Source organism: Peromyscus leucopus, chromosome 23 (assembly GCF_004664715.2).
Source record: "Peromyscus leucopus breed LL Stock chromosome 23, UCI_PerLeu_2.1, whole genome shotgun sequence".
NCBI lineage: Eukaryota > Metazoa > Chordata > Mammalia > Rodentia > Cricetidae > Peromyscus > Peromyscus leucopus.
This window is the reverse complement of record NC_051082.1, coordinates 41,386,647-41,413,799: the sequence shown is the minus strand read 5'-3', so window position 1 is coordinate 41,413,799 and position 27,153 is coordinate 41,386,647. Positions and strand designations below refer to the sequence as shown.

Here is a 27,153-nt window from a genome sequence, read left to right as displayed (position 1 = left end):
ATCACTCTCTTTGCCTCTTCTCCCAGGGTGCCTCCTGCTCCCCTGTTGTCACCCTTACCATGTGCAGCTTCTTATCCAGGGTGACTGGGTTGCTTGTGTCTTGATGAAGAGGGGTGCTGCTAATGGGGTGAACATAGCCTTATCCTCAGGGTATCTGAGAGGGGAACCAGCTGGCTTCTGGCCTGAACAAACTGGGTACCACACAGAATATCCATTGCACTGATTGACAGTTGTGAAGGAGGCATTGGAAGTGGCAGTCTTTGCCATGGTCAGAAAGGTTTTCTGTTCATCTAGCTTCAGTGTATGAAATGTGTGTTCTGGGGCTTTCCATTTTCTTCTTAAGAGCATATTGCTGATCTCACTTCCAGTCCCTGTGGTGTCACTATCTTAGTGGCCCCATCAGGATTCCAGGAGTCATGGCCTGCCCTAAACGACTGTTCTCGGACCAAGTTCCAGGCCTGCGCTCCTGGGGTCTGCAGGTGAAGGGGTTGGCAAAGGCCCGTGCACGGCTGCTTGATTGACTGGCGCCTGCCCTTGCAGTGCAATGAAGTTATCACACAGGAATGTTATGGCCTGGCAACCATTGCTTCCTCCAGCCTTGTCTCTCTCCAGTTCTAGTTATTCTTCGGATGCTCTGGATTTTGAGACTGAACACAGATTGGAACCTGTATTTGATTCTCCAAGGATGTCCCGCCGCAGCTTGCGCCTGGTCACAACAACAGCGTATAGCAGTGGGGACAGCCAGGCTGTTGACTTGCACGTCAGCACCAGCAGGGCCACCCCCTCCAAGGAGAAAGAAACCAGGTGAGCACTATGTGGCTTGTCTTCACAGCTGTCAGACCAAACTCTTTCCCTGAAATTGTCTGTGCACACATATGTTGACATGCATATCTGCCCTGTGAGCTGACTGAAACTGTTCTGGAGTGCTCAAAGTATCTGTTGTCTACCTATAGAGTGGAGCTGGTATGCTAACGTGCATGAGATGGTAATGCGGATGAACTTCTCATGGTCACAGGCATAAGCTTTCTCCTCCTGGGATGAGCTGAGCTTCAGTGGCCTGCCAGATGTGGAGGGTCGGCAGCTGCAGTGCTGCTGATCAGTCACAGCTGACTCAGGCCTGTCTGGACTTGTGTGAGCTGTGTACCTGTGTGCATACACTTGGAATGCCTAGTAGGCTTTGTCTCTCTACCCTCTATGCTCTGTCTTCACTGTAGCCAACAGCCAAAGTTCCCCCCATGTGTGCCTTTCTGAATAGAGAAAGTGATACCTCAAAGTCCTGGCTGTCCCGGAACTCACTTTTTAGACCAGGATGGCCTCAAACTCATAGAGATCCACCTGCCCCTTGAGTGTTGGGATTAAAGGTATATACCACCATGCCTGGCAGAAGTGATACTGTTTAGTTTATTTTGCTCATATAAAAATTGCACTACCCACAAGGAGGCATGAGATTGCTGGCACATTGTCCACACTCCATGGGGCCCAGTGGTAGGGTACCTTGCCCTGAGACCTGCAGGCTGTCGCATAAAATGTCAAAATGTCAGACTATTCAGTTGTGGCAGCTGACTCCCAAACACAGTTTTCTGTAGGGCCACCCAGAAGTGCTGAGGTGCCCAGAAGCTTTAGTCCCCCAGACAAGAGAGCAGACTGTGTGCCTTTCACCACACCAGCTTCCTAGAGGCAGCAGTTTGGTGCTTTTGCCTACGTGTACCCACTCACATCACTTTATGCAAGATGCTTACAGGACATTTGGATTTTTGTTGTGTTTGTTTAGAGACAAAGACTCGCTGTAACTGAGGCTGGCTGGAACTCATAGAGATCTGCCTGCCTCTGTCTCCTGATTGCTGAGATTAAAGGCGTGTGCCATCACATCCAGCTGTCATTTGGTTTCAGGCTCCTTGTGTTGTGTGCTAAGAGTACAGGCAGAAGTTCCTTCAAATTAACCAGTGCCTCTTGCTGTGCTTGGCACCTCTGTGCTAGATGGAGAAGCAGTAAGACTGCTGGTGTGTGTGCTCTTACCTATTCAGAAAAGGGAGTGGCATGGTTAGATATATAAGCTGTAGCATTTGTTATAGCTTTTAAGTAATTTTTATTTTCAAGTTATTTCAAGTTTGAGCCAATATTGGATTGTTGGGCCCAGAATAGTCTGAAATTATTTTGTGTTTACAGTTTTAGAACAAGTTCTTGGACTCCAGCTAAAAAAATTCCTTTTTTTTTTTTTTTTAGATTAATGGGTGTTTAGATTATAGCAGACAAGGCATAGAAAATTACTTGTTTTAAAATGCTGTGTGTGCTCTCTGGCACAAATTTTGTGTTAGTAAAATCTAGGGATTGTATATTTTCTAAGGACAGTCTAAAAACGCATTTCTTACTTCTTTGTAGGACAGTCAAACAGCGCAGAAGCGCAAGCAAGCCAGCTTTTAGTATCAACCACCTGTCAGGGAAGGGAGTGTCCTCCAGCGCCAGCCATGACAGCTCTTGCAGCCTGCGGAATGCCGCGGTGCTTCGGCATCCTGTGCTAGATGAGTCTCTGATTCGCGAGCAGACCAAAGTGGACCACTTCTGGGGTTGGTAACCACAGACTCAACATCCTCGTCCCCGGCATGGCTGTGTCTGCAGTTGATCTGGGAGGGGGCAGAGGCTGGCCTACAAATGATTTGCCACCAGTGAGGTTAGGCTCTTTGCAGGCCCCTGGGGGCATGTGGATGCTGCCTTCATCTGCTTCCCCAGTGGCTTAGGTGAGGTGTGATTATTAATTGCTCACTGCAACAGGACTGATGAAATGAACAGGCAGCGACCCTTTAGCCACTTTCAACATGGGTGTAAGATTCCTGGTATGTTCTAGAAAACTCAGAAGCAACTAGACAGTAAAGATATTTCTGAGTCATTGGAAAATGCTTGTTACAAGCTGGGCATGGCTGTGTATTCCTATAATCCAAACACCCAGAATGTGGAGGCAGGAGAATCAGGAGTTGAAGCCAATCCTAAGCTCCATAAAAGACCCCTTCTAAAACAAAGGACTTGCGTGCTCGCTTCGGCAGCACATATACTAAAACTGGAACAATACAGAGAAGATTAGCATGGCCTCTGCGCAAAGGATGACACGCAAATTCGTGAAGCCTTCCATATTTAAGAGAAGCTGAAGACCAAGAAGCAGCAGCGCAAGGAGAGGCTGTACCTGCTGCGCAAGTACTCGGTCAAGGCCTGATGGAAAGCAATAAAACGCAAGACAGCTAAAAAAAACACAAAGGACTTGCTGTGAAGCAGTCAGTGCTGTAAGGCAAGAGACTGTGCCCCGACTCAGAGACAGGGCCATCTGCACCCTTAAGGTGACCTGTGCCATGTCACCAAGGCTGAGCACACAGACACAGCTCCTGCTAAGAGCCACAGAGCTGCCTGCTGAGTTCAGCGTATGTTCTAGCTGCTCTGCTGAGGAAGTTAGAAGAGCCAGCTTAGTTCTATAAGTCCTGAGCTCTTGGCTTGGGATGCTTCTGCTTTGCTCAGCCATGGAACAATCTCAGGCCCAGGGCCATAGATGCTGTAAGTTAAAAGCCTAGAAGTTCCACATAGCTGTCTAGTTCTTCCCTTTTGTCTGTCCTTGTGGGCCAGAATATTCTGGAATGCAGGGCTCTTCCCATGCCACCGCCTTTGGGTGACAAGAGGTTCGAGGAATCTTAGAAACAGACCCCAGCAATACCACAGCGTAGCACTGGCCTGTCACCTGGCATAGTTGTGGTGGCATTGGTTGTATTTCACAGTGTAATTTGTGTGTATGTGTTTCAGGTCTTGACGATGATGGCGACCTTAAAGGTAATTACTTTGGTACTTTGTATATTTTTCAAACCAGAAGCCATGGCTGGGTAATCTGCAGATAGTGATCAATAGTTTTTATTTGCCTTTTGAAAAACCTCAGGTGGAAATAAAGCTGCCACTCAGGGAAACGGTGAACTGGCAGCCGAGGTGACAGCCAGCAATGGATACACCTGCCGTGACTGCAGGATGCTCTCAGCGCGCACTGATGCACTCACGGCCCAGTCTGCCACCCATGGGACCACCTCGAGGGTTTACTCCAGAGACAGAACTCTAAAACAGCGTAAGTCTCCTGCCTCCGTAGTTGGTAAAAGGGTCTGCCCAGCTCTTTCTCTTCTTATAAATCTGACTCTGGGGCAGGGATGTGGCTCATGGTAGAGTGTTTGCCAGCACGCGCCTTGGGTTCCATCCCCAGCACAGGCCCTGGTGCCTTGCACTGTTTCCCTTACAGAGATGAACTCAGAATTATTCTTGCAGAGCTAAATAGACCTGAATTAGCTCTGTCCTACTTGTCCCTTCCCAGCCTGTGGTTCTGTGGTTAGTATTTTTATACCTGGAAGTAGTTCAGATTTGGTAAATTTGGACTTGACGTGAGCAAAAGAAAGTTCCTACTTCTGTGGCTTCCCGTTTGGGTGCTTCTCTGTGTCACTCCAGTGCAGCCCAGGTGCCTGGGTGGCTGGAGCATCAGTTGATGCTGCTGAGAGGGGGTCTCTGGTGTGATGGTGTAAGACAGGCCTCTGGGAGGGTAACTTGAGCCTGGCATCTTGGCGGTTGGCATCATTGGACATGACATAGATGGTGCCAGCATCCTGACCTTCTTACCTGATCATCACAAGTAGCTGAGCAGGCAGGCTGTTTTGGACTGCCCATACTTCCTCCTGGGCCACATTGAGAGTGACCACAGACCCTTCTGGCATGATGCTAGGCCTTCCCCACCATGAGTGCCAGGAAGGCCAGAGCAGCACTGAGAATTCAGTTCTTATGGCTTATGTCCAGTTTCTTCTGTTTGCACAGTCCTTTTCGTGTGTCCAAGGCTTCGTCTGCTGTGGTATTGTCAGCACTTTAACTTGACTGTCACAAAGTAAGAATCCTAGAGAGGGAAGGGAGAGGTGGCTGGATCAAGCAACACTGCTTTTCCTCCTCATGTCTGTGAGTGTGAGGGCCACAGTGGGCTTGGTGCCTCCCTCTGGCCTTCACTACAGAGCTCAGTGAGCCAGGGCTCATCCCAGTGCTCCCAACCAACAGCTTCCTCTGCACAGCTGAGCTCCTGATACCTGCTGCAGGGCAGGGCTGGGGCCGTACAGGTACCCCCCCCCCTTACCACAGTGCCCTGGAGTTTTGCTGCACTGTGCCAGTCAGCACCGGGTGGTGCTGGAGTGAGCTTCTTAGCTCAGCCCTCCAGCAGCTTCTGCTTCTGCTTAACAAGCCAACACTTGTAACAGAAAGACGACTGTCAGCTGTCTGCAGGTGAAGCGTACGCCCAGCAGTTCAACAAGGCATGCAGCTGTGCCTGGGTGTCTGTGCTTAGCCATAGCCCAGGCTGTGCAGCTTTAGGAGCTTGTATGCTAACTGAGGCTATTTGATGCCTGTGCTGTGTGGTGTTTCAGTGTAAATATATCCTTCCAGCTGCCTTTGATGAAGGCTGCCCTGCCTTGCTATCCCCTGCAACAGATAGGAGTTCCTTCCCTTCTTTTACTCTGGTCCTGGGGATTGAGCCCAAGGCCTCACATGCCAAACACATGCTCTGCCACCTGCCTCCAACCTTGCAACCCTCCTACTCTTGCCAACTCAACGTTTTTCTTTTGCTCACATCTTGCCAGCATGATGAGTGTTTATCTAGGAAACTGACATGCATGCCTCTAGCTAACCCTCTACAGTTCTCTAGCCTGTGAAGGGCGTGTGCACAGGTGGTTGTGGAACCCTTGACTTTGGGGCTGACTGACTGCTCAGGTTTGTGATTTTGCAGTACAATATTCCATTGGAAAATGGCCCCTCACTATCCTCTTGGAAAAAAAATTAAGATTAATAATAAGATTTATTATTATTTTGTGTGTATGGGTGTATTATGTGTATGGATGTTTTGCCTGCATATATGTGTGTGCACCCTGTGTTGTGCAGTGCCCTGCAGAGGTCAAAGGAGGTTGAATCCCCTGACACTGGAATTAAGGATGGCCGGCCATGAGCTGCCGTATGGATGCTGGGAACTGTTCTGGATCCTCAGGAAGGGCTCCTCCCGCCAACCTGTCTCTCCAGCCCTCTTCTGAAAATGTTAAAGCTCTAGTATTTTCTTTTGAAATCCTGCGACCCAGACTTCACTGATTCATGCTGGTCTCTTACTCAAGCTCTGAACATGCTAGGCATTTCTGGGCTTGGGAGTAAATGGAAGAAGTGCTTTGTGGGCTATGGGTCTACAGCACCCCACAGATGTCTATGGAATGGACAACACCAATGTACCCACTTTACTCCATACTCCATAAAGAAATTTTTCCAAGAACACGAAAATATGGCTATAGTTCTTCCCTCCACATGCTAGGCTCACAGAAAAGTTCTTCCGGAGCCCAGCCATGGTGGGAGCCAGGGAGCTTTTAGTGTGTGCCTCCATGGCTCTGCATCCTCACAGGGGGAGACCTGCAGTGCTCACCCACCATGCCAGAGCCTGAGACCTCACTTATGGAGGGGCCCCACTGTGCGTCTTCTACAGCTCTGACCAGCTCACTGGTCGATGCTCTTCTCAGGTGGTCTCTTCCCAGGTGTCCAGTTTAAAAATGCTTTGCAACTTGACTTTAAAAAAAAATAATAATAACAGTTTGGCCAACTGGTTCATTGGGTGAACAATCCTGTGGGAAGAAATGACGTGTGTTCATGGTTTTCCACTAGGCGGTGCATCCTTTTACCTGGATAGGACTCTATGGCTGGCCAAGTACACCTCCTCATCCTTTGCATCATTCGTAGTTCAACTTTTTCAAGTGGTTTTAATGAAGCTCAGTTTTGAATCAGAAACTTACAAATTGAAAGGCTATGAATCCAGAGCTTATGAATCACAAAGCTATGAGACAAAGAGCCATGGGTCAGAAGGTATTTAAATATTTTTTCTTCTTTCTCCACCGAATCATGCTTTCAAGGTGGAGGAAGCCCTGCTTCTTCTGAGGCTCTTCACTGTGTCTCCTGCGGTCTCCATGCTGCTCTCTCATGGCTGCTTTCTGGGGTCTTCTTCCTGTGGGAGCTTGTCAAGTGTTGAAGTGTGCAGTTTGGCGCCCTGAAAATCGGTCAGGATTTAGGTTTTAGAAGTTTATTATTATTGTGTGTGTGTAGGTACTCATGGAGATCAGAGGACAACTTTGTGAAGTTGTTTTTCTCCTTCAGACTCAAGTGCCAAGTGCTTTACCTGCTGAGCCATCTCACTGGCCCAAATTCAATATTTTCAAAGTCAAAATATTCTGAAAGTCAAAAGTTCAGTTTTTGAAAAGTAGAGTTGAGCTCCAACTGTCAGCAGTTGAGAGCGCTTGTCGCTCCTGTGGAGAACCCGAGTTGGGTTCCCAGCACCACACTGGAGGCTTGTACCCTCTTGTAACTCCAGTACCAGAGGAGTTTGGTAAACTCTTTGGTTTCCGGGTGTACTTGCATGAGTGTGTATATTACCACCACCACCCCCACATACACACACATGTAGTTAAAAATCAATTCAAATAAAAAGTTTATGAACTCAACTATTGACTTTTGTTTAGTAAGCAAACCAGTTCATTTGCATGCTGTTTAGAATCACACTTCCGAAACTTTGTAGGCAAGCCAGCCTTCTGTCATTGCTGATGCACATTAACAGTCTGAAGCTTTCCGATCTTCCTGTTGCCCATGCAACCTATGTGGTGGGAGCCATCAGCATCTCTGACACTCATGGGGCCTGGTCTCTGGTCACACTGACTTTATAGGGCATCTGGCACTCAAGCTGGCTGTGACCTTTCTCAGCCCCCTCTACATGTGTTGCAGCCCATCTCGGTCACTGTGGGAGGATGACTGCCGGAGAGCTTTCCAGAGTGGACGGGGAGTCCCTGTGTGAGTACGGCTTCCTCTTTCAAGGTGGTGCTGGTCTTGGAGGGCCCCAGCCCCACTGTGATACTGGGGCTTCAGCCCTACAGAGTGAACAGCCCACCACAGCTTACTGCCTTACTGGCCAGCGTGGCTAGTCTGCCTGCCAGCAACCCTCAGTACTGGAAACGAGTCATCTCCAGACCATGCCTGCTGTGATTTGGGGCGATAGTTTCCTAGGTTCTTGAACATTCTGTATTCAGTATTCTAATTGAGGTTTGCGTATTAACCTGTCACTCCACTCCTTGTCACCACACCACAGGTGATGACTGTAAGGGGAAGAAGTACCTTGAGACACACACAGCCACCCACTTGCAACTGCCCCAGCCACACAGGGTGGCAGGGGCCATGGGGCGCCTCTGCACCTACACAGGTTATGCCTTGTACCTTGTTCTGTGTGTCTGTTCTTGTCGAAAGTGCTGCTGTGTTTGTTTGGTTGGTTTGTGATGCCAGTGTCACAAAGCACGATAGAAAGTGACAGGAGACCAGCTGGGTGTGTTGGTGCACTCTAGGAGCTGAGGCAGGAGGACTGCACTTAAGGCCAGCCTGGGCTATATGGTGAGAGCCTGTCTCAGTAGCAGTAGTGAACTCTTGGAATGCTTTGTGAATTTAGCCTTGGCTCCTTGGCACTTGTGCTGGCACGAGCTCTTGCAGCTACTGCCCAGGCCCAGGCAGCAGCACCTGTAGAGGGTGTGTGCTTTCCAGGCATGCCTCTAACTTTCCAGGTACCTTTTGGGCACACCTCTAGGTCAACTGATTTTTGATTTTGTTTGTTTTTTAAGCTGAGCTTCAGAAATAGTTGTCTCAGCTGGAGACAGAGGCAAGAGAATCCTACCACAAGTTTGTGGTCAGCCTGCTATACATAGTGAGTTCCAAGCCAGCCAGAGCGATATAGTGAAATCCTATCTCAAAAGATCCTCCCCACAAACAATTGTCTCGTAGATAAAATAAGCACAAAGCAGTATGCCATTTAAAAAGATCTTTGGGCTAGAGAGATGGCTCCATAGTTAAGACCCTGGCTGCTGCTCTTTCAGAAGACTGATTCCCAGCATCTATGTTGTGGCTCACAACTGTCTAGTTCAGGGGATCCAACACTATTGTGGTCTTCAAAGGTACCAGGCACACATGTGCATAGTTAAACATGTAGGCAAAACTGTTATACGCATAGGAGAAACATGTATTTTTAATCGTCTTCAGCCACACTCTCTTGTTATATTCTGTGTTGAAATAACTTAATGGCTATGGGTTTAACCTGTAGATATTTATGTTAATGTAAGGGTAAGAGCCAGCAATCACTCTTGAAAAAATGAAGCAAAGTTGATTTAAAAAAAAAAGTGTGGTTGGTAACATGCTCAGGAGGCTGAGATAGGATGATCACTTGAGGCCAGCCTGGCAACATAAAAAGACCTTGTCTCAAAAAATGGAAGCCAGCAAGAGGGAGGGGTAGGCTTTCTGCTCTATGTAAGGAAAGGTTGGGTGCCTATTCATTTTGTTGCTTGTCCAGTGATGTGAATTCTGCAGGCACCACCCACCTACATTTATGAGAACCTTCTAGATCCTCTGATAGGGTGTGGTGAAAAGATGCGTGCCTCTCTGTTAAGAATCTGCGGATGAGCTGAGTGTGGTGGCACACACTTTAATCCCAGCACTTGGGAAATTGTGATGTAGACGCAAGTAGATCCCTTGTGAATTTGAGGCTAGCCTGGTCTACATAATGAGTTCCCTGACAGCCAGGACTACATAATGAGACCCTATCTCACCACCAGCCCCAGCACTCCAACACCAAACCAAACCACGGTTAGCCAGGTATGATGGCTCATGCCCTTGGGAGGCTAGAAGTTTGTCATCTTTGCCTGTATGGTGAGTTCAAAGCCAGGCTGGGATACAGGTGACCTCGTTTCGAAACAAAGAATGTATGTAAGGGAGTCTAAGTGAGGACAGCAAGGTTTTCTCAAGAAAACTTGAGTATCCTCCTGGGACACAGGAGGGAGTTTGGGCAGAGTATACTGACAGCCTTGCTCTCTGTACTGTCAGTCTGTGCTGGCCCTGCAGTCTGTCTCACAGTGCCCTCTGCCCTGTCTTCTCTGCCACAGGTGACCTCTTGGTTCGAGCACTACACAGGACCAGAGCTGCTGGGTGGTCTGTGGCTGAGGCCATGTGGTCGATGCTCTGGCTGGCTGTCACTGCTCCAGGTGGTTATGTGACTCTGTGTTAGTGCTCTCATAAAGTTTGGGGCAGCCATAGGCAGTGTACCAGGTTGGAGCTTCGTGTTAGGTTCCCAGTGTGACATGCTTGTCTCTGCTTCAGGTGCATGGCTTCTTAGTTTATCATGTGTTGGGTGTGTGGGCCTTAGGTCTCATGATCCACTGAGCTGCATGGACTGGGGCTTCCCTTTGTTTCATCTATGTGTAGCTGGTGTTGCTCACTGTTCTCCTGCCCTGCTGACGAGCGTTACAGGGCCTTTGTCCCTCCAGCAAACATGTCTGTGTCTTCCCAGAAGCATCCATGTAGGAGCAGCTTCGAAAGCATGTTTCCTCAGAACACTTGCTCTCTTCTCTCATAGGGAAGGCAGCCTCTGGAATCTTCTGGTGGCTAGGGAGTGGATGGTACCAATTTGTTACTTTGATTTCTTGGCTGAATGTGTTTCTTCTTACCAGGTAAGAAACTGTCAGTGTGAAGATCTCATGTCAGTATTGGGGCTCCTGTGTCAAGGTCAGCATGCCTTGTCAGCATGTCTGCATGGGGTGGTGAATAGCTGTTCTTTACCCGTTGTGGGCAGCTCTGTAAAGGCCCAGCTTACATTTGCACTGTCTGCATCAATACATTTTTACGTGTTTTACAACGGACTTTCATATTTTCATTTTTCAAATTAACAGAGGTGGAGAAGGCTGCTGCCATTGTTAAGCACACTGGATGTATGTAAAGTGTCCGGCTGGAGGGCCCAGTCGGATCCTATGCCTGTGCCCTAGTGCAGTTCTATGGGCACCAGCTCACCACAGTGGGTGCTAGCCCCAGAACAGGGCCTCAGGCCTCTGGGTCTTTCTTGTGGTACCAGATAGCACTTCTCAGATTGCTAGCAAGCTGTGTATGAAGGGCCTCCTGTGGGTGTGGCCAAGCCTTGTAGATAAAACTTTAGCAGGGTGTTTAGTGTGTACACAAGGAGGGGCAGAATGGCATTCCACCTCTGTCTTTTCAAAGTTAATGGTTTCCTTTCTATTCTTAGGTGCCTTCGAAATATTTGCAAGGTTTTTGTCTTGCTCCTTCCACTCCTACTTTTACTAGGTAAGATGTGGCATGGTGACCCTCAGAGACCAGCACTTGCCCACGCTGACAGTGTGGGAACAGTATCTGAATATGTCGGGGCACCTGTACATGTGCACACAGCTATCTTCTTTCCTCAGGTGCTGGTCTCTCCCTGTGGGGTCAGGGCAACTTCCTCTCATTCCTACCAGTGCTGAACTGGACAGCCATGCAGCCAGCACAGAGGGTGGGCGAGCCCGAGAGTGTGCACAGACCTGACCCTCTTCCCCCCAGCCCACCTCTGAAGGTAACCAGCAAGAAAGGTCCTGGTGGTACCATAAGCATGTGCTCTTTAGAGCTTTTCATGCTACTTGTGAACAGGTAGTCTTGGACCCTGCCTTAGGGGGGGAAATATTTTTGAGACAGGCTTTTACTTTGTAGACTAGACTGGCCTAGAACTCACAGAGATCTACCTGTCTCTACCTCGAAAGTATTGGGATTAAAGTCATGCATCATGCATGGTCCTAAAATTGTAAAAAAAAAAAAAAAAAAAAAAAAAAAAAACCGCAAACAAAATAACACAAGTTTTATAGCTTTTCAGATGTTCTAACTAGTTCAAATAATGCAGAATTATGTATTCCATTACTCAGTCAGGAGTAGGAATGAATAGCAGTTCTTACTTTGCACGACATGAGAGTAGAAAGAGAGACATACAGCCCAGTGCTGGAATGTCCCTTTGGTTTTGACTTTAGTCTCCTGGTTTCATCTCAGGTTGATTATGAGGCTTCCCCGTGGCCTCAAGAGAGTGACGTGGGACAGAAAGTAGCCTCTTTGAGTGCGCAGTGCCACAACCACGAAGGGAGACTCGCAGAGCTGACGCTCCTGCTTCAGAAGCTCCAGATGCGGGTGGACCAGGTGGACGATGGCAGGGAAGGGCTGTCCCTGTGGGTCAAGGATGTAGTTGGACAGCACCTGCAGGAGATGGGCACCACAGAACCACTCGGTGCTAAGGTAAAGCCCAGAAACTCCTTCAGAAGCCAGTGTGCACATTGCTCCCAGCCTGTGTGGCGACTCTGACCAGTGCACTTCTGGCCACTGGTATAAAACACCTCATGGCACAAATGAGGCAGAGAAGAAGGGACCAGAACAAGATCTGCCCTTTGGGCACACCCCTGGTGCCATACTACCTCCAGCAAAGCCCTTCAAACATTATTGCTACCACTGCCCAGTGGTATCAGCAGGTGACAAGTCTGTCTGTGGCCTGCTCTGTGGGTAGGCTGGAGCCCTCCTGATCCAGTGAGCTAGATGGGGCGTGGCTGGGGCTGACACCTGTAAAGATGCCGCACTACCCTGTACCTGCAGTGAGAACTACTGGCTGCCCTAATGGCGTGTGTGTGCTACTAAACTCTCTTAGCTGTTCGTTCTGCACTTTGGTTCTCAGACTGACTTCATGACTTTTCACCGTGACCATGAAGTGCGTCTCTCCAACTTGGAAGATATTCTTAGAAAACTGACAGAAAAATCTGAGGTATTTTTCTTCGGTTGTGTGGTTGGTTCGCTGGTTTGCTGGGTGCACGGGTGTGGGAGGGAGTGCGTGCACCGAGGTGAAGGAGGCATCAGGGATGCTGCTCTTACTCTGCCTTTTTCCTTTGAGACAGGCCTTTCACTGAGCCTTCTTTCTCTACCCTCATAGCACATGGGTTACTGACTGTACAGCCACACTCAGCTTTTTACAGAATGCTGGGGTTTTGAATTCAGGTCCTTATGCTTGCACAGCAAATGCTTTTACTCATTGAACCCTCTCCCCAGCCCTAAGATGTTTGTTCTTTATAATTGGAGTACCTCTCCCCACCACGCCCCCCAAAAAAGCAAGCTGTGCATGTATGCATGCCTTGGGGTGGGTGTGGGTATGGTGCACTTGTGCCTGGCTGTGGGGATGGAACCCAAGACCTTATACTTGCTAGGCAAGAGCAAATGCATGCCACAGTACATGTGGAAGTCAGAGGACACAGCTTATCGGAGTCATTTCTCACCTTTCACTCTGTGTGTCCTGGCATTGAACTCAGATCATCACACTTGGCACAGGTGCCTTCTCCCACTGAGCACTTTCACTGTCCCCCAGACCAGTTTTTAATAAAGGTCAAGTGGCAGTCAATATTCTCCAAAGCTGTGGCCAGGGGCTTCGTTGTTTCAAGATATTGCTTTTGATCTATACAGCTGGAAGAGCTGTGTCTTGTGGTTTTATTTTCTGGGCATTTCAGCTCTGTTGCTTAACTGCTTGACCAATGAGCCTGACAGAACAGAAGTGGCTGTGTGCTGGCTTCAAAATCCAGTCACATCCTGCTCATGAATCCCTATGAGCCCCTGGTATAACTCAGCCTCCACCAAAAAGCATGCACAGAGCATGCTTTGCATAAAATCACTGTGGGTGGGAGAGTCTCACTTGTGTGCTGGTAAACTGGGTCTTGATGTGGGTCTGCAGTGTAGACCATGTGACTCTTGGGGACAGGGCTTAGCATTCTTAGGGCACAGCATGGCAGTTGCTTGTGTGCTCACTGAACTGAACTAAAGCATTATTTTACTGAGTGGGGGGTAAGCAGAATAGTCCTTGGGCTCTTGAGACCAGCTCCTACTTCCTGATTGTTGGTGTCAGGAGAGTTCAGCTGAGCAGGAAGAGGGGTCTCAACCTGTCAGGAGACCCAGAATGCATGTGAGGAAGCCCAGCCATACTCACCTTGATGCCTTTGCTCAGGCATTCAGAAGCTGAGTCTTCTGAATTGACTCATCCTTCAATAAGTGAAGTTTTAAGTTACTGAGACATGATTTATAAACTCAAGGCGTAACTGTTTACAAAGTCTCCCCTGTTTCCCAGGCTATCCAGAAGGAGCTGGAAGAAAGCAAGCTGAGAGCAGGCAGGTAGGTGACCTCAGGAGCTCTGAGTTTTTCTTCCATGGTTCTTTGCTAGTATGGAACATGGTGACCAACTATTTACTGACTGCCAAGGTTCAAATTGTCACTTGCTACCTAAAATTACCAGCTTTTGGGTATCTTTTGGGTATCTTCTCGGGACAATGCAAGGGACAGAAGGCCCTGAGGGACTTGGGACTGTCTTTCTCCAGGCAGTATATAGCTAGGCCCCTGCTTGGCCATGAGGAGCCACCCATGTCCTTGGGGGACTCCCTCTTTGGTGCCCAGCAGCCATGCATCTTGTGGCTGCCAAGCTTTCTGCACCTGAAGCTGCTGGTCCTTGTGCGTGTTCCCACTTCCTGCTAGCTTTCCCCGTCCCCAGCACTGCATCTTCTTTGCACACTCTGCGTTTGTCTGTACTAACCTTTGTCGTTCCTGCGCTGGGTATGGCTGGGTAGCAGCTTCTGCCGGCTAATGGGCCCCCTGCATGTGGGGTGGGGTGGGAGGGAGTGTGGTGCACATTGCTCTTCCCAGGCCTGGTTTCAGTGAATACTGACTCGGCATGTGAATGTATAGATCCAGAACGTGTATCTGGAGATCCCTCTTTCAGCTGGGCCTATTAGCATTCATTGCAAAGCTGTGGTCATGGGTAGCTCATAGCCAATCCCCAAGGCCAGTCACTAATCATACCCTGATCTTATCTTCAGTTCCACTGTCTATCCCATGAGCATGGAACTGCAGATTCAGCCTCAGGGCTGTGGATAGACGTCAGCTTCATTTCTGGTCTTATTTGTAATTTTGAGGACATAGACGTGCTGCTTTATTTAGGGTTGAGGCCTCCCCTGAGTGCATCTGGGCCCTGACCCCTGTCCCCTCCCTGGTTGATGGCTTCCAGCAGGGCTGAAGAGCAGCCCCTCCTAGACCGTGTGCAGCACCTAGAACTGGAACTGAACCTGCTGAAGTCACAGCTGTCGGACTGGCAGCATCTGAGGACCAGCTGTGAGCAGGTAAGTGCCTGTGTTAGGAGACTTCTACCCGAAGGAAGCTCTCACCCGACCCTGTCAAGATGTTTCTCTGTGGCTGCAAGTACAGACAGATACAGGGACATGAACAGAGACCAGAAGAAGCCATCAGGTGTCACTTTCCCATCATTTTAAGCCCATTCCCTCAGAGACAGGGTCTCAATTCTTGAGGCTGGATCTAGTGTCTTGGCGTAACTGGAAACCAGCCAGCTCTAGAAGTCCTCTTCCGTCTGCTTCCCTCAGAGCTGAGATTACAGGCATTTGTGGGAATGTGGCTTGTCATGTGATGAGATCTGTGTTCCAGTCCTCATGAAGAGCTCTTCACCACTGAGCTGTCTCTCCAGCCCCACCTTTAAAAGAATTGCATTTTGGGCTGGAGAGATGGCTCAGTGGTTAAGAGCACTGACTGCTCTCCCAGAGGTCCTGAGTTCAATTCCCAGCAACCACATGGTGGCTCACAGCCACCTGTAATGAGATCTGGTGCCCTCTTCTGGCCTGCAGGGACACATGCAGGCAGAATACTGTATACATAATAAATAAATCATAAATCTTTAAAAAAAAAAAAAAAGAAAGAATTGCATTTTAAATATTTCACTTATTGTGCATGTGACTGTGCAGGCATATGTATGTCATAAGGATGTAACAATGTGCTGGGCCATGGTGGCACAGGCCTTTAATCCCAGCACGCAGGATGCAGAGGCAGGTGGATCTCTGAGTTCGAGGAACCCTGTCTTGGGGGAAAACAAAAAAGCAAAAAAAATGTAAGGATGTGGAGATCAGAAGACAACTTGGAAAGGTCGGTTCTCCTACCATGTGGGTCCTCAGGATCAGACTCAGGAGGTCAGGTCTAGAGGTCAGGTCTAGAGGCAGGACATCTTTACCTATTGAGCGCTCCTCTCTCTCTCTCTCTCTCTCTCTCTCTCTCTCTCTCTCTCTCTCTCTCTCTCGCTCTCTCGCTCTCTCGCTCGCTCTCTCTCTCTCTCTCTCTCTCTCTCTCTCTCTCTCTCTCTCTCTCTCATTATATTTTAAGAGTTTGTCTATTTTTGTGGTGCTGGGCATGAACCCAGAGTCCAACACAGGCTGTGCAAATGCTCTGACCAAACTTCACCCCATCCATACTTGAAGGTTGTAAATATTTTCAAGTCAGTCCCAATCCCAACAGCATAGCACAGTCACACCCGAGTTCAGTGCATGACTCTTCCTGATCACACAGTACAACCGACACCTTGGGAATTATGAGAGAGTGGTGTGCGTGTGTGTGTGTGCGCGCATGCACATGTCTGTCTCCCAGTGTCCGTAGTAGGCCCCAACTATGCTTGGCCACTTGCCCGTCTGTGTCACAATATGTCACAGATGTTGCATAGCCCACCTCCTTCGGTATTCTGAGAATGCAGACATCTCGTTGGCAGGAGTCCTCATGAGCCATGTTCAGACCATAGATTAAAAAATTGAGTTGTGACATGTCTGATAAATTATCTGAGTATAAAGAACTCCCAGAACAGGTAGGAGGAGAGATGGGTGGAGACAGCAAAGTGCATGGGCAGGAAGCTCTCCTGTTTGCTGGTTAAAATGCACAACCCCTCACTGCATGACCTGGGCGCTGGCTAGTGGGCTGGCAGGCCTGCAGGCTTTGCTTAGTTACAGATGCACTCTGGGGTATTGTCTTGTGGAAATGAGCAGAGATGGGCAGGCATCAGGGAGTCCTGGGTGACTGAGGAAAGAAGAGTGCATGGTAGGGCCATTGGCGGGGACGGAGAACAGGGTTACGTATGGAGCCTGCCAGCTTTGTGGTAGGTGGATGTCTTGCCTGTGCTTTGCCCCTTGATTGTTTCCATGGGAACCAAAAGAAGTGTGTATATAGTATGTCTATAGTATGACCCAGGCAGCCTCCTCTCTGGCTACACCTCAGGCTGTTTATAAGGAGCGGTGAGGACACGGGGGCCCATGCCTCAGCTGTGGAGCTGTGTGGAGTAGACTCCCCAGGGGTCAGAAAACCCGCATCCCCTTTCTGTAGTTCACTGTGTAAATGGCCTTCATGCAGCCCTCGAGGCCCCTCCGGTGGCTTGGGAAGAGTCCTCACATTTAGTGTGAAGGGCAGTTGTGCCGCAGTCGTTGCCTGTCTTGCAGAGCTGTACTTCTGGGGGCTGTGTTGGAGCAGTGTGCTGTAGTGCTGCACACTTACCCATTCTTTCCTCCAGGCCGATGCCCGCATCCAGGAGACTGTGAAACTCATGTTCTCTGAGGATCAGCACGGCAGCTCCCTCGAGTGGCTGTTGCAGAAGCTTTCTTCTCGGTTCGTGAGCAAGGATGAGGTGCAGGTGCTTTTGCAGGACCTTGAGCTGAAAGTGCTGCAGAATATCACACACCACATCACAGTGACGGGACAGCCGCCGACATCTGAGGTCATCATGTCTGCCATGAACGAGGCAGGGATTTCAGGAATCACGGAAGCGGTGAGTAAACAGGTTCAGCCTCCACCATAGACCCGTGGTTACAGGGGTGTCAGTGTTCTGAGATGATGCGCTGCTAATGTTGTCACTTGGAAGCACTCCTTAGCTTTGCACTCACTGAATCCTTTTGTCCCAAGGGCTCCCATATGCCAGTTTGTGGTTACACAGCTTCCAGCTGTACTCAGCTTCCCTTAGTTGCCTCGCCCCAGCCCTGATGGTGACAGTGCCCTGGACACCCTGGCTCTAATACTTGCTATGAGCTGTCGTGCCCTAGTGATGAGGATCTGGCCCCATCCTACCCACTTACTGTCCGTGGCTGAAGTGTAGCATGCTTGTGTTCCCTAAGCATAGGCATATGAGGTCCCTGGCCTTTGCTTGCATCATTAACTCTCCTCATTCTTCCTTCTTCCGGGCTACCAGCAAGTGCACATCATTGTGAACAATGCTCTGAAGCTGTACTCCCAAGACAAGACTGGGATGGTGGACTTTGCTCTGGAGTCTGGAGGTGAGTAATCAAGGGAAGACTCTACTATGAGTATGAAAGATCAGGCCCGGAATTCAGGTGGGCCTACAGGACATTGTCACACTTTTTTTCTCCCAAGATAGAGTTTCTCGGTGTAGCCCTGGCTGTCCTGGAACTCGCCACCACCACAGGCTACTTGACACACTTTTTTATTTTGTTTATTTTTATTTTTTGACAAAGGGTTTCTCCGTGTAGTTTTGGTGTCTGTCCTGGATCTTGCTCTGTAGACCAGGCTGGCCTTGAACTCACAGAGATCCGTCTAGCTCTGCCTTCTGAGTGCTGGGATTAAAGGTGTGCACCACTTCCACCTGGCCTTGATACAATTTTAATATGACAGTAGAGTATTACTCTGGATGAGGCCCAAATGCTCATTCTTTCTGGGAAGTTGCCCATTGGGGTATGTGTAAGCTCCATGTTTATGGAGCAAGCCCAGGCCTAGCCCCAAGTGTTAGGACTAAGGATTGATTGCTGTGGCTGAATGCATAGCAGGACAGGAGCTGCCTTGCTTCCACAAAGCATGGTCTGTCGTGGTAGGGAAGTCACCACCACAGGGCCCTCACATGTGCAGTGGGTTTGAGATTGTACACCTGGATGAGGCCTGTGAGCCCTTTCTGGAAAGGGGAGAGTGTGGACACCACTGGGAGGTGTGGGGCAGCCCAGGAGGTTCCACTACACCAGCCATGCAGAAGTGACTTTCTGAACTTGTAGAAATTAGGAATTGCAGGTGACGTGCAGACTGACACACCTCCTAAAGAATGAGCAGTTTTTAAACTCCCAGAGGAGTGTGGTGGGCCTAGTCCAGTGGAGACATTGTATCCCAACTTGAGCAGCCTGTGATATGGATGGTCATGAGCTTGGCTGCCATCACTGCTGGGCCATCACATCATCTGAATCTCAGTGTGGCATGAGCCTACTATTTAGTGTGGGAATAGCCAGTTTCTTAGGGCTGGATAGAGTTAGCAGGGTTGCTCATGCTTCTCAAGGAGCCCCTGGTCTAAATGACTTCCAAAAAAAAAAAAAAAAGAACCAAACAAAAACCTGATTTTAGTTTTATACTGTGAAATGAAGTGACATCAGAAATTACATTTAGAGCAGAGGCATTGAATGACATTTTAGCCATGCTGTTTGGGTTGGCAGCTGCCACTTGTTCTGGGATCGTGTTGGAGCTTGTGGATTTGTGTCACCGGCTTAAACCCCCTGAGGCCCCAAGAGGTTGCCCCAACAGCTGTTCTTAGACTAGAGGAGGATGTTTAAGAAGTTGGCCAGTGTCCAGGAGCTTAGGTCTTTATCTGCAGCATCAAAGCCATGTTATCTGCCTGTTTCAGTATCCCCTGCCCCCTCTGTGCATGTCAGAGACGGTCCTGAAGCTTGACTGTAAGAGATGGATTGCATCTGCTCTGAGGGCTGGGACCTGCTCTGTGTCTCTGTGAGACTTAATTCTCCCCCCCCCATTTTTATGTCTTATATATACTTTATGAGTGTTTTGCCTGTATATATGTCTGTGTGTAACACATTACCTAGTGACTGGAGAGCAGAAGAGGGCATCCGGAATTACGAATGAGCCACTTTGTGGGTGCTGGGAACAGAACCCGGGTCCTCTACGAGAGCAACAAGTATATTTTAACTACTGAGCCATTTCTCCAGCACTGACTTCTCGGTTCTTATTTCTTGTTAGCATTAACATCCTGTCTGCCTGCTCCCCTAACTAGTCACTCCTGCTCCCACTGCTTTTTGGCTAGTGGGCATTTGTTACAGCATTTCCTCCTGTGGACCAGTTAGGTGGCCTCTGGAAGTTACCTGCCCCTAGCACCAGTGCTGTGGGACTCTTGACCCTTACTTAGGAAAAGATGAACAAAGCTTTGAGAGCCACCCTCCCTAGTAGTCCACCCTCAGACCCTGTTGTGAAGGGATAAAGTGAACTGACGTCAGAGACACCTGCCGAATAAAAAGTTGAGTGCTCGGTGTAGTGGATGGCCCGGCTTAGCTGCCGAGCTAAGACAAAGGAGAGGATGCTGGGTGTTTGTGCTGTGACGGTGTGCTGAGCTGTGTGTTTTGGGTTTTGGAGACAGGGTTTCGCTGTGTAGTTTTGGTGTCTGTCCTGGATCATCTCGCTCTGTAGACCAGGCTGGCCTCGAACTCACAGAGATATGCCTGGCTCTGCCTCCCGAGTCTGGGATTAAAGGTGTGTGCTACTGGCACCTGTGTGCTGAGTTTTTGATGTATGTTCAGCCTGATCCTAAGTACATGTGCTAGCCCCAGAGGCATAGAGGTGATGGTGATGGTGATGATGATGATGGGGTGTGTATGTGTATTACTCTAGAATTTTACGGGTATGAGTAGTTTTTCCTGCATACATGTCTTTCTACGGTGTCTAGTGGTCCACGGAGGTCAGAAGAGAGCAGTTGGGTCCCCTGGAACTGGAGTTACAGATAGTTGTGAGCCACCATGTAGGTGCTGGGAAGTGTACCCAAGTAGCAAGTATTCTTAAGCACAAAGCCATCTACTCATTTTTGTGTTTTTATGTGTCAGCTAAAAAATAAATGCAGGGACTGGGAAGATGGCTTAGTGGTAAAGTGAGGACCAGAATTTGGATCTGAAAACCCATATAAATTCTGGATAAGCATAGCAGCCCTATAATTTCATTGGTTGGAAGGCAGAGACAGGTTGCCCAGAGCAAGTGAGACTAACCAAAATCTGTGAATTCTGGGTTCAGTTGAAAGATTCTGCCTCGATGAATAAGGTGATAGATGACCGAAGACAGCCATTGTCAACCTTTGGCTTCTAACCCATACCTGCACTCACAGATGAAAAGAGAAAAAAAAAGAATCCAGTTTTTAACCGAAAGTACAGGGCTGACCTTAGAGTTCAAGGTTCTTTTTGCAAGTAAAGCAGATGCTGTTAAAAGTACTTTGGTGGGGGAGTAGCTGGGGGCTAGAGGATGGCTCATGGGTAAAAGCATTGGCTGCTCTTCCAGAGGACCTGGGTTTGATTCCCAGCACCCATATGGTGGCTTACAACCATCTGTAACTCCAATTCCAGAGGATCCAAAACCCTTTTTTTTTTTTTTTTTTTTTTTTTGCCTCTGTGGGCATCAGGCATGCATGAGGTGCACAGACATACATGCAAGCAAAACACCCATACACATAAAATAAATTTTAAAATAAAAAGCACTGTTGGGGCCTGGAAAGACGGCTCAGCAGTTAAGAGCACTGACTGGCTGCTCTTCCAGAGGACCCAGGTTCAATTCCTAGCACCAACAAGGCAGCTCACAACTGTCTGTAACTCCAGTTCCAAGGGATCTTGTACCCTCACACAGACATACATGCACATGGAAGTAAATAAATCTTTAAAAAAAAAGTGCTGCTGGCCTCTAGTTCTGACTTCCCAGCATGTTGCCATAAGGTGTAACCCAGTGTCCCTGTGTTCTAGGTGGCAGCATCCTGAGCACTCGGTGCTCCGAGACCTATGAGACCAAGACGGCACTGCTGAGCCTGTTTGGGATCCCACTGTGGTACTTCTCACAGTCACCTCGTGTGGTGATCCAGGTGAGCTGCTGTCCACAGGGCCTTGCATCTTAGTCTACTCTGCATTCCTCAGCCCCTCATGAAGGTAAAACAGGCACACAGCTAAGGCATTGGTATGACCCTAGCCCTCTGTGTACAGCCTCGCTGGGGCCACCAGGCCGTACTCCCAAGTTCTCCTCCGGCACTGGACATGCACTGCTGGCTTGTGCCATGTGCCATGCAGCCTCTCCATCCAGTTTGAGACCCAGGTGGTGGAGGCTGCCTGGTCCCGCTGTGAGACTATACAGAGAGGGGATCTGGACGGGAGCATCATAGGAGGGCCACAGGGACCATCCTGGTTGCTTTCTGCCTGTGCTGTCATGAGCCCTAGCAGACTGGGAGCCGCCACCTGTCCCCAGGCCTGGGGCCATCGGCCCTGTCTACACTGCTGCTTCCCCGGAGCTTGCCTCACAGGGAAAGGAAAAACCTGAGTAGTCTGGTGCACTCACCCACTTCAGCGTGCTGCCTTGTGCTCACATTTTGAAGCAATTTTCAGTACTTTTCTATGAAGCCCCCAATAAGTCTCTCTCTGACCTGTGTACACAGGCCCAGCCTTTGCAAATTCAGGAAGTGGAGTGTTGTCAGCAGACCTGAGACAAAGGCCCCCGGTGTAGGAGCCCACCCTGCTTTCAGAGAATCTTCTAGCTCAGCCTGGACTCCAGCTCCCTGTTAATTACAGATGACCTTGAATTCCTGATCCTAGGAATCTCCCTATCTGTAGCTTGGTGTCCACAGTCACCTGTGGCCCAAAAGTTAAATGGGAAATGCCAGAAAATCCCCAAATTCAGGAAAGTGTGTCATAATGTATGGCAATGGAAGAATATTATACCAAGGTTTGAAACTGGGGAAAACTAAGACATCTGTCACCTTGAAATGAGTCTGGCAAGTAGTGTTGACAAGTGACTGTGTGTGTGCCTGGTAATCATCATCACTGCAGGCTGGTCTGGAATGCTCCCTGCCCTAGGCTTTGAGGCTTGACTGGCAGACACTGGGCTTTGTGTGTCCCATTCACCTGGACATAGGCGATGTTGTAATTTTTGAGTTTTTTCAAAAACTGGGAAGATAGGATTTTCATCTTTTCATTGTGCCTGTGGAGAATTAGAAGGCATCAGGTGTGCCTGGTAGACAGCATGGTCTAGAGAGGCCTCTGTACTATCCACTCCACTCTGCTGTCCTTTCGGCTTTTTTGGAAGACTGGTTGTATAGGCACAGGGGTACACTGTTGGGCATCTCAGCCATCAACCCCGTCTGCTTTTCCTGGAACCTGTGCCCCAGTCCTATGATCCAGACTTGATTCTGGTGACAAGCCCTGTCCTGAGCCACCTGGGGCTTAGGTGGTTCAATACCAAAGGCTGCCTTGGATAGACAATGCCCAGGTCTTAGCTGTTGGCCAAGATGCTGGACAGGGCCACCCACTCTCAGGACTACCTGCATTTTTGGTGGCGGGCAAGGCTTCAGGGAGAGGAGCAGCTCAAGGCTTCTGCCTTCACAGCTTTGGTTTCCTTGGCTGTGAGACCCAGGGTCAGACAGAGTGACTTGGACACACAGAGGCTTCTGGTTTGTTTGCTCATGGTGTTTGTGAAATCACTTTATTCTTATAGTGGTTAAACTTGTCCCAGCCTGAGTTGTACTATTTTCTTTCCTAGCCCGACATCTACCCAGGGAATTGCTGGGCATTCAAAGGCTCTCAGGGGTATCTGGTGGTGCGGTTGTCCATGAGGATCTACCCAACCACGTTCACCATGGAGCACATTCCAAAGACGCTGTCACCCGCTGGTAACATCTCCAGTGCCCCCAGAGACTTCGCAGTCTATGTGAGTTACTACTGGCATCCTGGAAGCAGCCTTCTCCTCTCCACCCTTAGAGATGTTTCATTTATCCAGAGGCATAATTTTGTAGTTAATGTCTGCTCATAGCCTGTGAAGCCCTTTCCCATTTATATTTTCTCTGATATAGAACCCATCATTTTAAGCATATCTAAATGACTCTTGCCCACCCCACAGCCATCTCTCTCCACAACTTCCCACACTGCCAACTTTGCTCTAGCTTCCCTGCTGCTCTGATCCTGCTTATATCCCTTACTTGGGGCACCCAGAATCTGCACAGTTACATGAGGGGATCTGTGCTTTGGGGGTTCTGAGCATGATCATGGCCATCTCAAGCTGGCCCTCTGTGTGGCTGTGTGCATGTTTCCCTAATGGAGTAACCACAGCTGTCCTTGGATGGTTGTGGGTTATAGGAAGCCAGTGTGTGTACCCCTCCAGGAGGGCCTCAGCAGGCCTCTCAGGGGAGGTGGCCTGTCACTCAGGACAGCAGGGCTAGAGTAGTGTGACTCTTGTTATCTCTGCTATAACACATTGGTCATTTCAGGGACTGGAAACAGAGTATCAGGAAGAGGGACAGCCTCTGGGACGGTTTACCTATGACCAGGAAGGAGACTCACTCCAGATGTTCCACACACTGGTAAGCACAAGGATCCTGCCTCCCTGGTTCATGTCTTTGTGGGGCCTGGCATATGGAGAGGGTGGTGAGGATTAGCTATGGCCTAGCTCTGTGCCTCAGTAAGAGGTCAGACACAGCAGCCGGCCTGTGCTGTCAACACTTGTGCCCTGAATCCCACCTACCTGCTAGGCGTATCTGGGGTATGGTTGCATCTTATTACATATCCCACAGGGGCAAGGGATTGGTCGGGGGTGGCGTGTGGGGGTCTAAGTGCTGATGCAAAGTAACTTATTCCCTCAACCTCAGGAAAGGCCTGACCAAGCCTTCCAGATAGTAGAGCTCCGGGTCCTATCCAACTGGGGCCACCCTGAGTACACCTGCCTCTACCGCTTCCGAGTCCATGGAGAACCTGTCCAGTAGAGCACTCCGGCCTTGTTTGTACATGTCTGTATATACCAAGACGCCATAACACTGGAACCCTTTGGGGAAGAGAGCACATGAGCATAGGAACCTGTCACCCTTCAATAAATGTGTGATGGACGTGAGGACATGTTGAGTCCTGAGGCTGTGCGTGTGTGCTCAGGGCCCAAAAGCCTGGTGGGCTCTGTGGATTCATTTGAATGTATGATTCTTAGACACTCCCTTTAATTTGGGGAATTTGCTTCAGTGGATAAAGTCAGAAAGCAGAGAAACTGGCAGGTTCCAGGCTGCTGACATGTGGAGGCCGAAAGCTCTGCACTGGCTGTCCTCTGGATGTCAGGAAGGCAGAAGTCCCATCTGCTAGACCCACGCATTTCTTTCAGGGAAAACTGTTACTCCATCGTCATCTGACCCCTTCCGGGTTCCCTGGTGGGGAGAGGCTAGGTATGTCCTGGGCTGTCTGCTCTTAGCTGGGACCTACCATTCCCCAGAGGAGTGGATCAGGCTTTTGCTGAGGGCGTGACCCAAAAGGGCAGTGGGGTACATGCACTATGAATGGCACTCTCGGGTCTCAGCTGGACTACTCCTGGTGGGATTCATTCACAGTACGGACAAGAACCTCTTGAGATGTCAACCTCTGGTGCCCTCAAGCTGTGTTAGGCTCTGCTGAAGGGGGAACACTAAAATGCCACCCTATCAGGTGGTGCTGATGACTGTCACTCTTGGTCTTTCCCACAGCAGCATTTTCTGCTGCTCTGGGGTTTGCCTCTGCACCATTATTGGCCCTTCTCACCTGACTCAAGTTTGGTTATAATTAATATTTAATATTAGACTATTTTGTGAGCAGACTTTATAACTGATACTTCATCTGGACACTTGAAGTGTTCAGATGTTTTACATAAAGAATTGTTAAGTTTCATTGGTTAGACAGCCTTGGCAGAACATAAGCTCACTTGCTGGGGCTCCAAGTTGGGATTTAGTGCACATTGCAGGCAATCCTTGAGAAAGTAGCCCAAAGCAGCATATCCCACTCCATAGGGTTAGAGCTACTGTGTAGACGGGTTGGGTGATGTGCACACATTTTGCATACTGCAGGTTACACGCAGAAGCAGAATTTCCTATATGAAACTAAATTTGGGGCTTGGGGTGGAAATATTTTGAATATTTATTTTTAAAGATGCAAGATAGGACTTTGTGCAATGTATTTTTGTAAATGCTTTTCAGAACACTTGTCTTTGGTAGTGCTTACACTACCACCAAATTAAGATGCTATCGAGATGTTTAAATAAAAGAGTTATAATTTTTAAAAGTGCATGTGCTATTTCAAGTGAGTAATAAAAGTGTGTATTTCTTTTCTCAGCTTGTCTTGTCTCTGCCCATGTGGGTGGGGAGGGATTGTGTGCTCTGGGAGTTCCTGCTAAGTCCTGCAGGCACTCCCACTCTCTTCCAAAGCCTCCATTCCTCTTCCTGCTTAGAGACAGTCCAGCCTAAAAGGGTGTGGGCTCAAGGCCCTGGGCCTCATCTTCCAGAGCACCATGCCACCACAGCCTGCCAAATATACTTTGGAGCATTCGTCATCTGGTTTCCACCATGTGTACAGAAGTGTCACACTGATTGAAGGATCTTCAGTTCATAGGCATTGCTGTTGTTAGTTTTGTCTTTTTTCTTTTCTTTTGTTTTTCAAGATAGGGTTTCTCTGTGTAGTCCTGGAACTCACTCTATAGACCAGACTGGCCTCAAAGTCAGAGATCCACCTGCCTCTGCCTCCTGAGTGCTGAGATTAAAGATGTGCACCACCACTAGCCTGGCTGGGTTTTTTCTCTTATAGAGCTCCTTTTATTTACCAGGGCTTTGTTCTCCTGACTTGGGTACCTGCTGTCAATTGGAATCTAAAAATATTTAGAGAATTTCAGCCAGGAGTGGTGGTGGACTCCAGCACTCAGGAGGCACAGGGATGAGTTCCAAGTCCAGCCTGGTCTACATGGCAAGTTCCAGGCCAGGCAGCCAGAGCAACATAATAGTTGTTATGTTGTTATATTGTCCCTGCCTGGGGAACAATTCCAGAAAGAATTTATGACAAATGGTACCATTCCATCCTGTCCAGACAAGTCATCCCCTGGTAGCACACTCATGCTGCATGCATCACTTGTCCCTTTGTCACCTAGAAAGTGGATCATCAGGTAGACTGACCTGGCATTGGACTGCTGTGCCCAAGTAGCCCATATGTGGTAATGCCCACTTAGCATAAATCTGTTATCACAGAAGAGTGAGCATGGATAATCAGAGATCAGGTACTCGGACTTATAATCTTACCATGCTTCCAGCATGCACAAGAGTGTGTGCATAAAATGCCAGTCTAACTGGACTGGGATGCAGGCATAGTTCCCATGACAGTAGGGAAGTTGAGGCAGGAGTTCAAGGGCCAACTTAAGTAACTTAGACCATATCTCAAAGTAAAATGAAGGCTGAGTGTGTGGCTCAGTTACTAAGCAAGAACGGAGGCCCTGAATTTGATCCCCAGCACTCAAAACCATATTTTTAAGGTTCTGTGTAGAATTCTGTAACTGGAGTCTTACAGGATGCTGTCAGATGGTAATTCTGATCTTGTCCTGCATCCCCGCCCCCAAATCATGGCCAGGCATCCTGCTTCAGCCATAGCTGGGTCTGGATCTCCATCGCATGTTCTAGCCTGAGCA

General features: G+C 48.9%; 1 protein-coding gene and 1 non-coding gene across 18 annotated transcripts in view; both read left to right on the top strand.

Annotated features, from left to right (window-relative positions):
* Sun1 (Sad1 and UNC84 domain containing 1) overlaps nucleotides 1-25,816 on the top strand; it is a 47,006-nt gene extending 21,190 nt beyond the window's left edge. For 2 of the 17 annotated variants that reach the window (XM_037198455.1, XM_037198456.1), the window contains 21 exons: nucleotides 613-804; nucleotides 2,380-2,564; nucleotides 3,781-3,807; nucleotides 3,911-4,090; nucleotides 6,685-6,882; nucleotides 7,771-7,857; nucleotides 8,153-8,263; nucleotides 9,984-10,100; nucleotides 10,454-10,547; nucleotides 11,114-11,172; nucleotides 11,292-11,437; nucleotides 11,902-12,141; nucleotides 12,572-12,658; nucleotides 14,003-14,046; nucleotides 14,933-15,044; nucleotides 17,258-17,512; nucleotides 17,930-18,014; nucleotides 21,462-21,577; nucleotides 23,242-23,409; nucleotides 23,966-24,058; nucleotides 24,344-25,816. In XM_037198455.1, coding sequence (XP_037054350.1) covers nucleotides 613-804; nucleotides 2,380-2,564; nucleotides 3,781-3,807; nucleotides 3,911-4,090; nucleotides 6,685-6,882; nucleotides 7,771-7,857; nucleotides 8,153-8,263; nucleotides 9,984-10,100; nucleotides 10,454-10,547; nucleotides 11,114-11,172; nucleotides 11,292-11,437; nucleotides 11,902-12,141; nucleotides 12,572-12,658; nucleotides 14,003-14,046; nucleotides 14,933-15,044; nucleotides 17,258-17,512; nucleotides 17,930-18,014; nucleotides 21,462-21,577; nucleotides 23,242-23,409; nucleotides 23,966-24,058; nucleotides 24,344-24,457 — 2,710 coding nt within the window. In that variant the 3' untranslated portion in view covers nucleotides 24,458-25,816. The remainder of the gene's footprint in view (nucleotides 1-612; nucleotides 805-2,379; nucleotides 2,565-3,780; nucleotides 3,808-3,910; nucleotides 4,091-6,684; nucleotides 6,883-7,770; nucleotides 7,858-8,152; nucleotides 8,264-9,983; nucleotides 10,101-10,453; nucleotides 10,548-11,113; nucleotides 11,173-11,291; nucleotides 11,438-11,901; nucleotides 12,142-12,571; nucleotides 12,659-14,002; nucleotides 14,047-14,932; nucleotides 15,045-17,257; nucleotides 17,513-17,929; nucleotides 18,015-21,461; nucleotides 21,578-23,241; nucleotides 23,410-23,965; nucleotides 24,059-24,343) is intronic. The other 15 variants (XM_028856031.2, XM_028856043.2, XM_037198453.1 and 12 more) reach the window with 15 other exon arrangements.
* LOC114682231 lies at nucleotides 3,023-3,130 on the top strand. Its single transcript, XR_003733018.1, has one exon. It is a non-coding gene; the product is annotated as a U6 spliceosomal RNA (small nuclear RNA).
* Nucleotides 25,817-27,153: the final 1,337 nt, after the last annotated feature.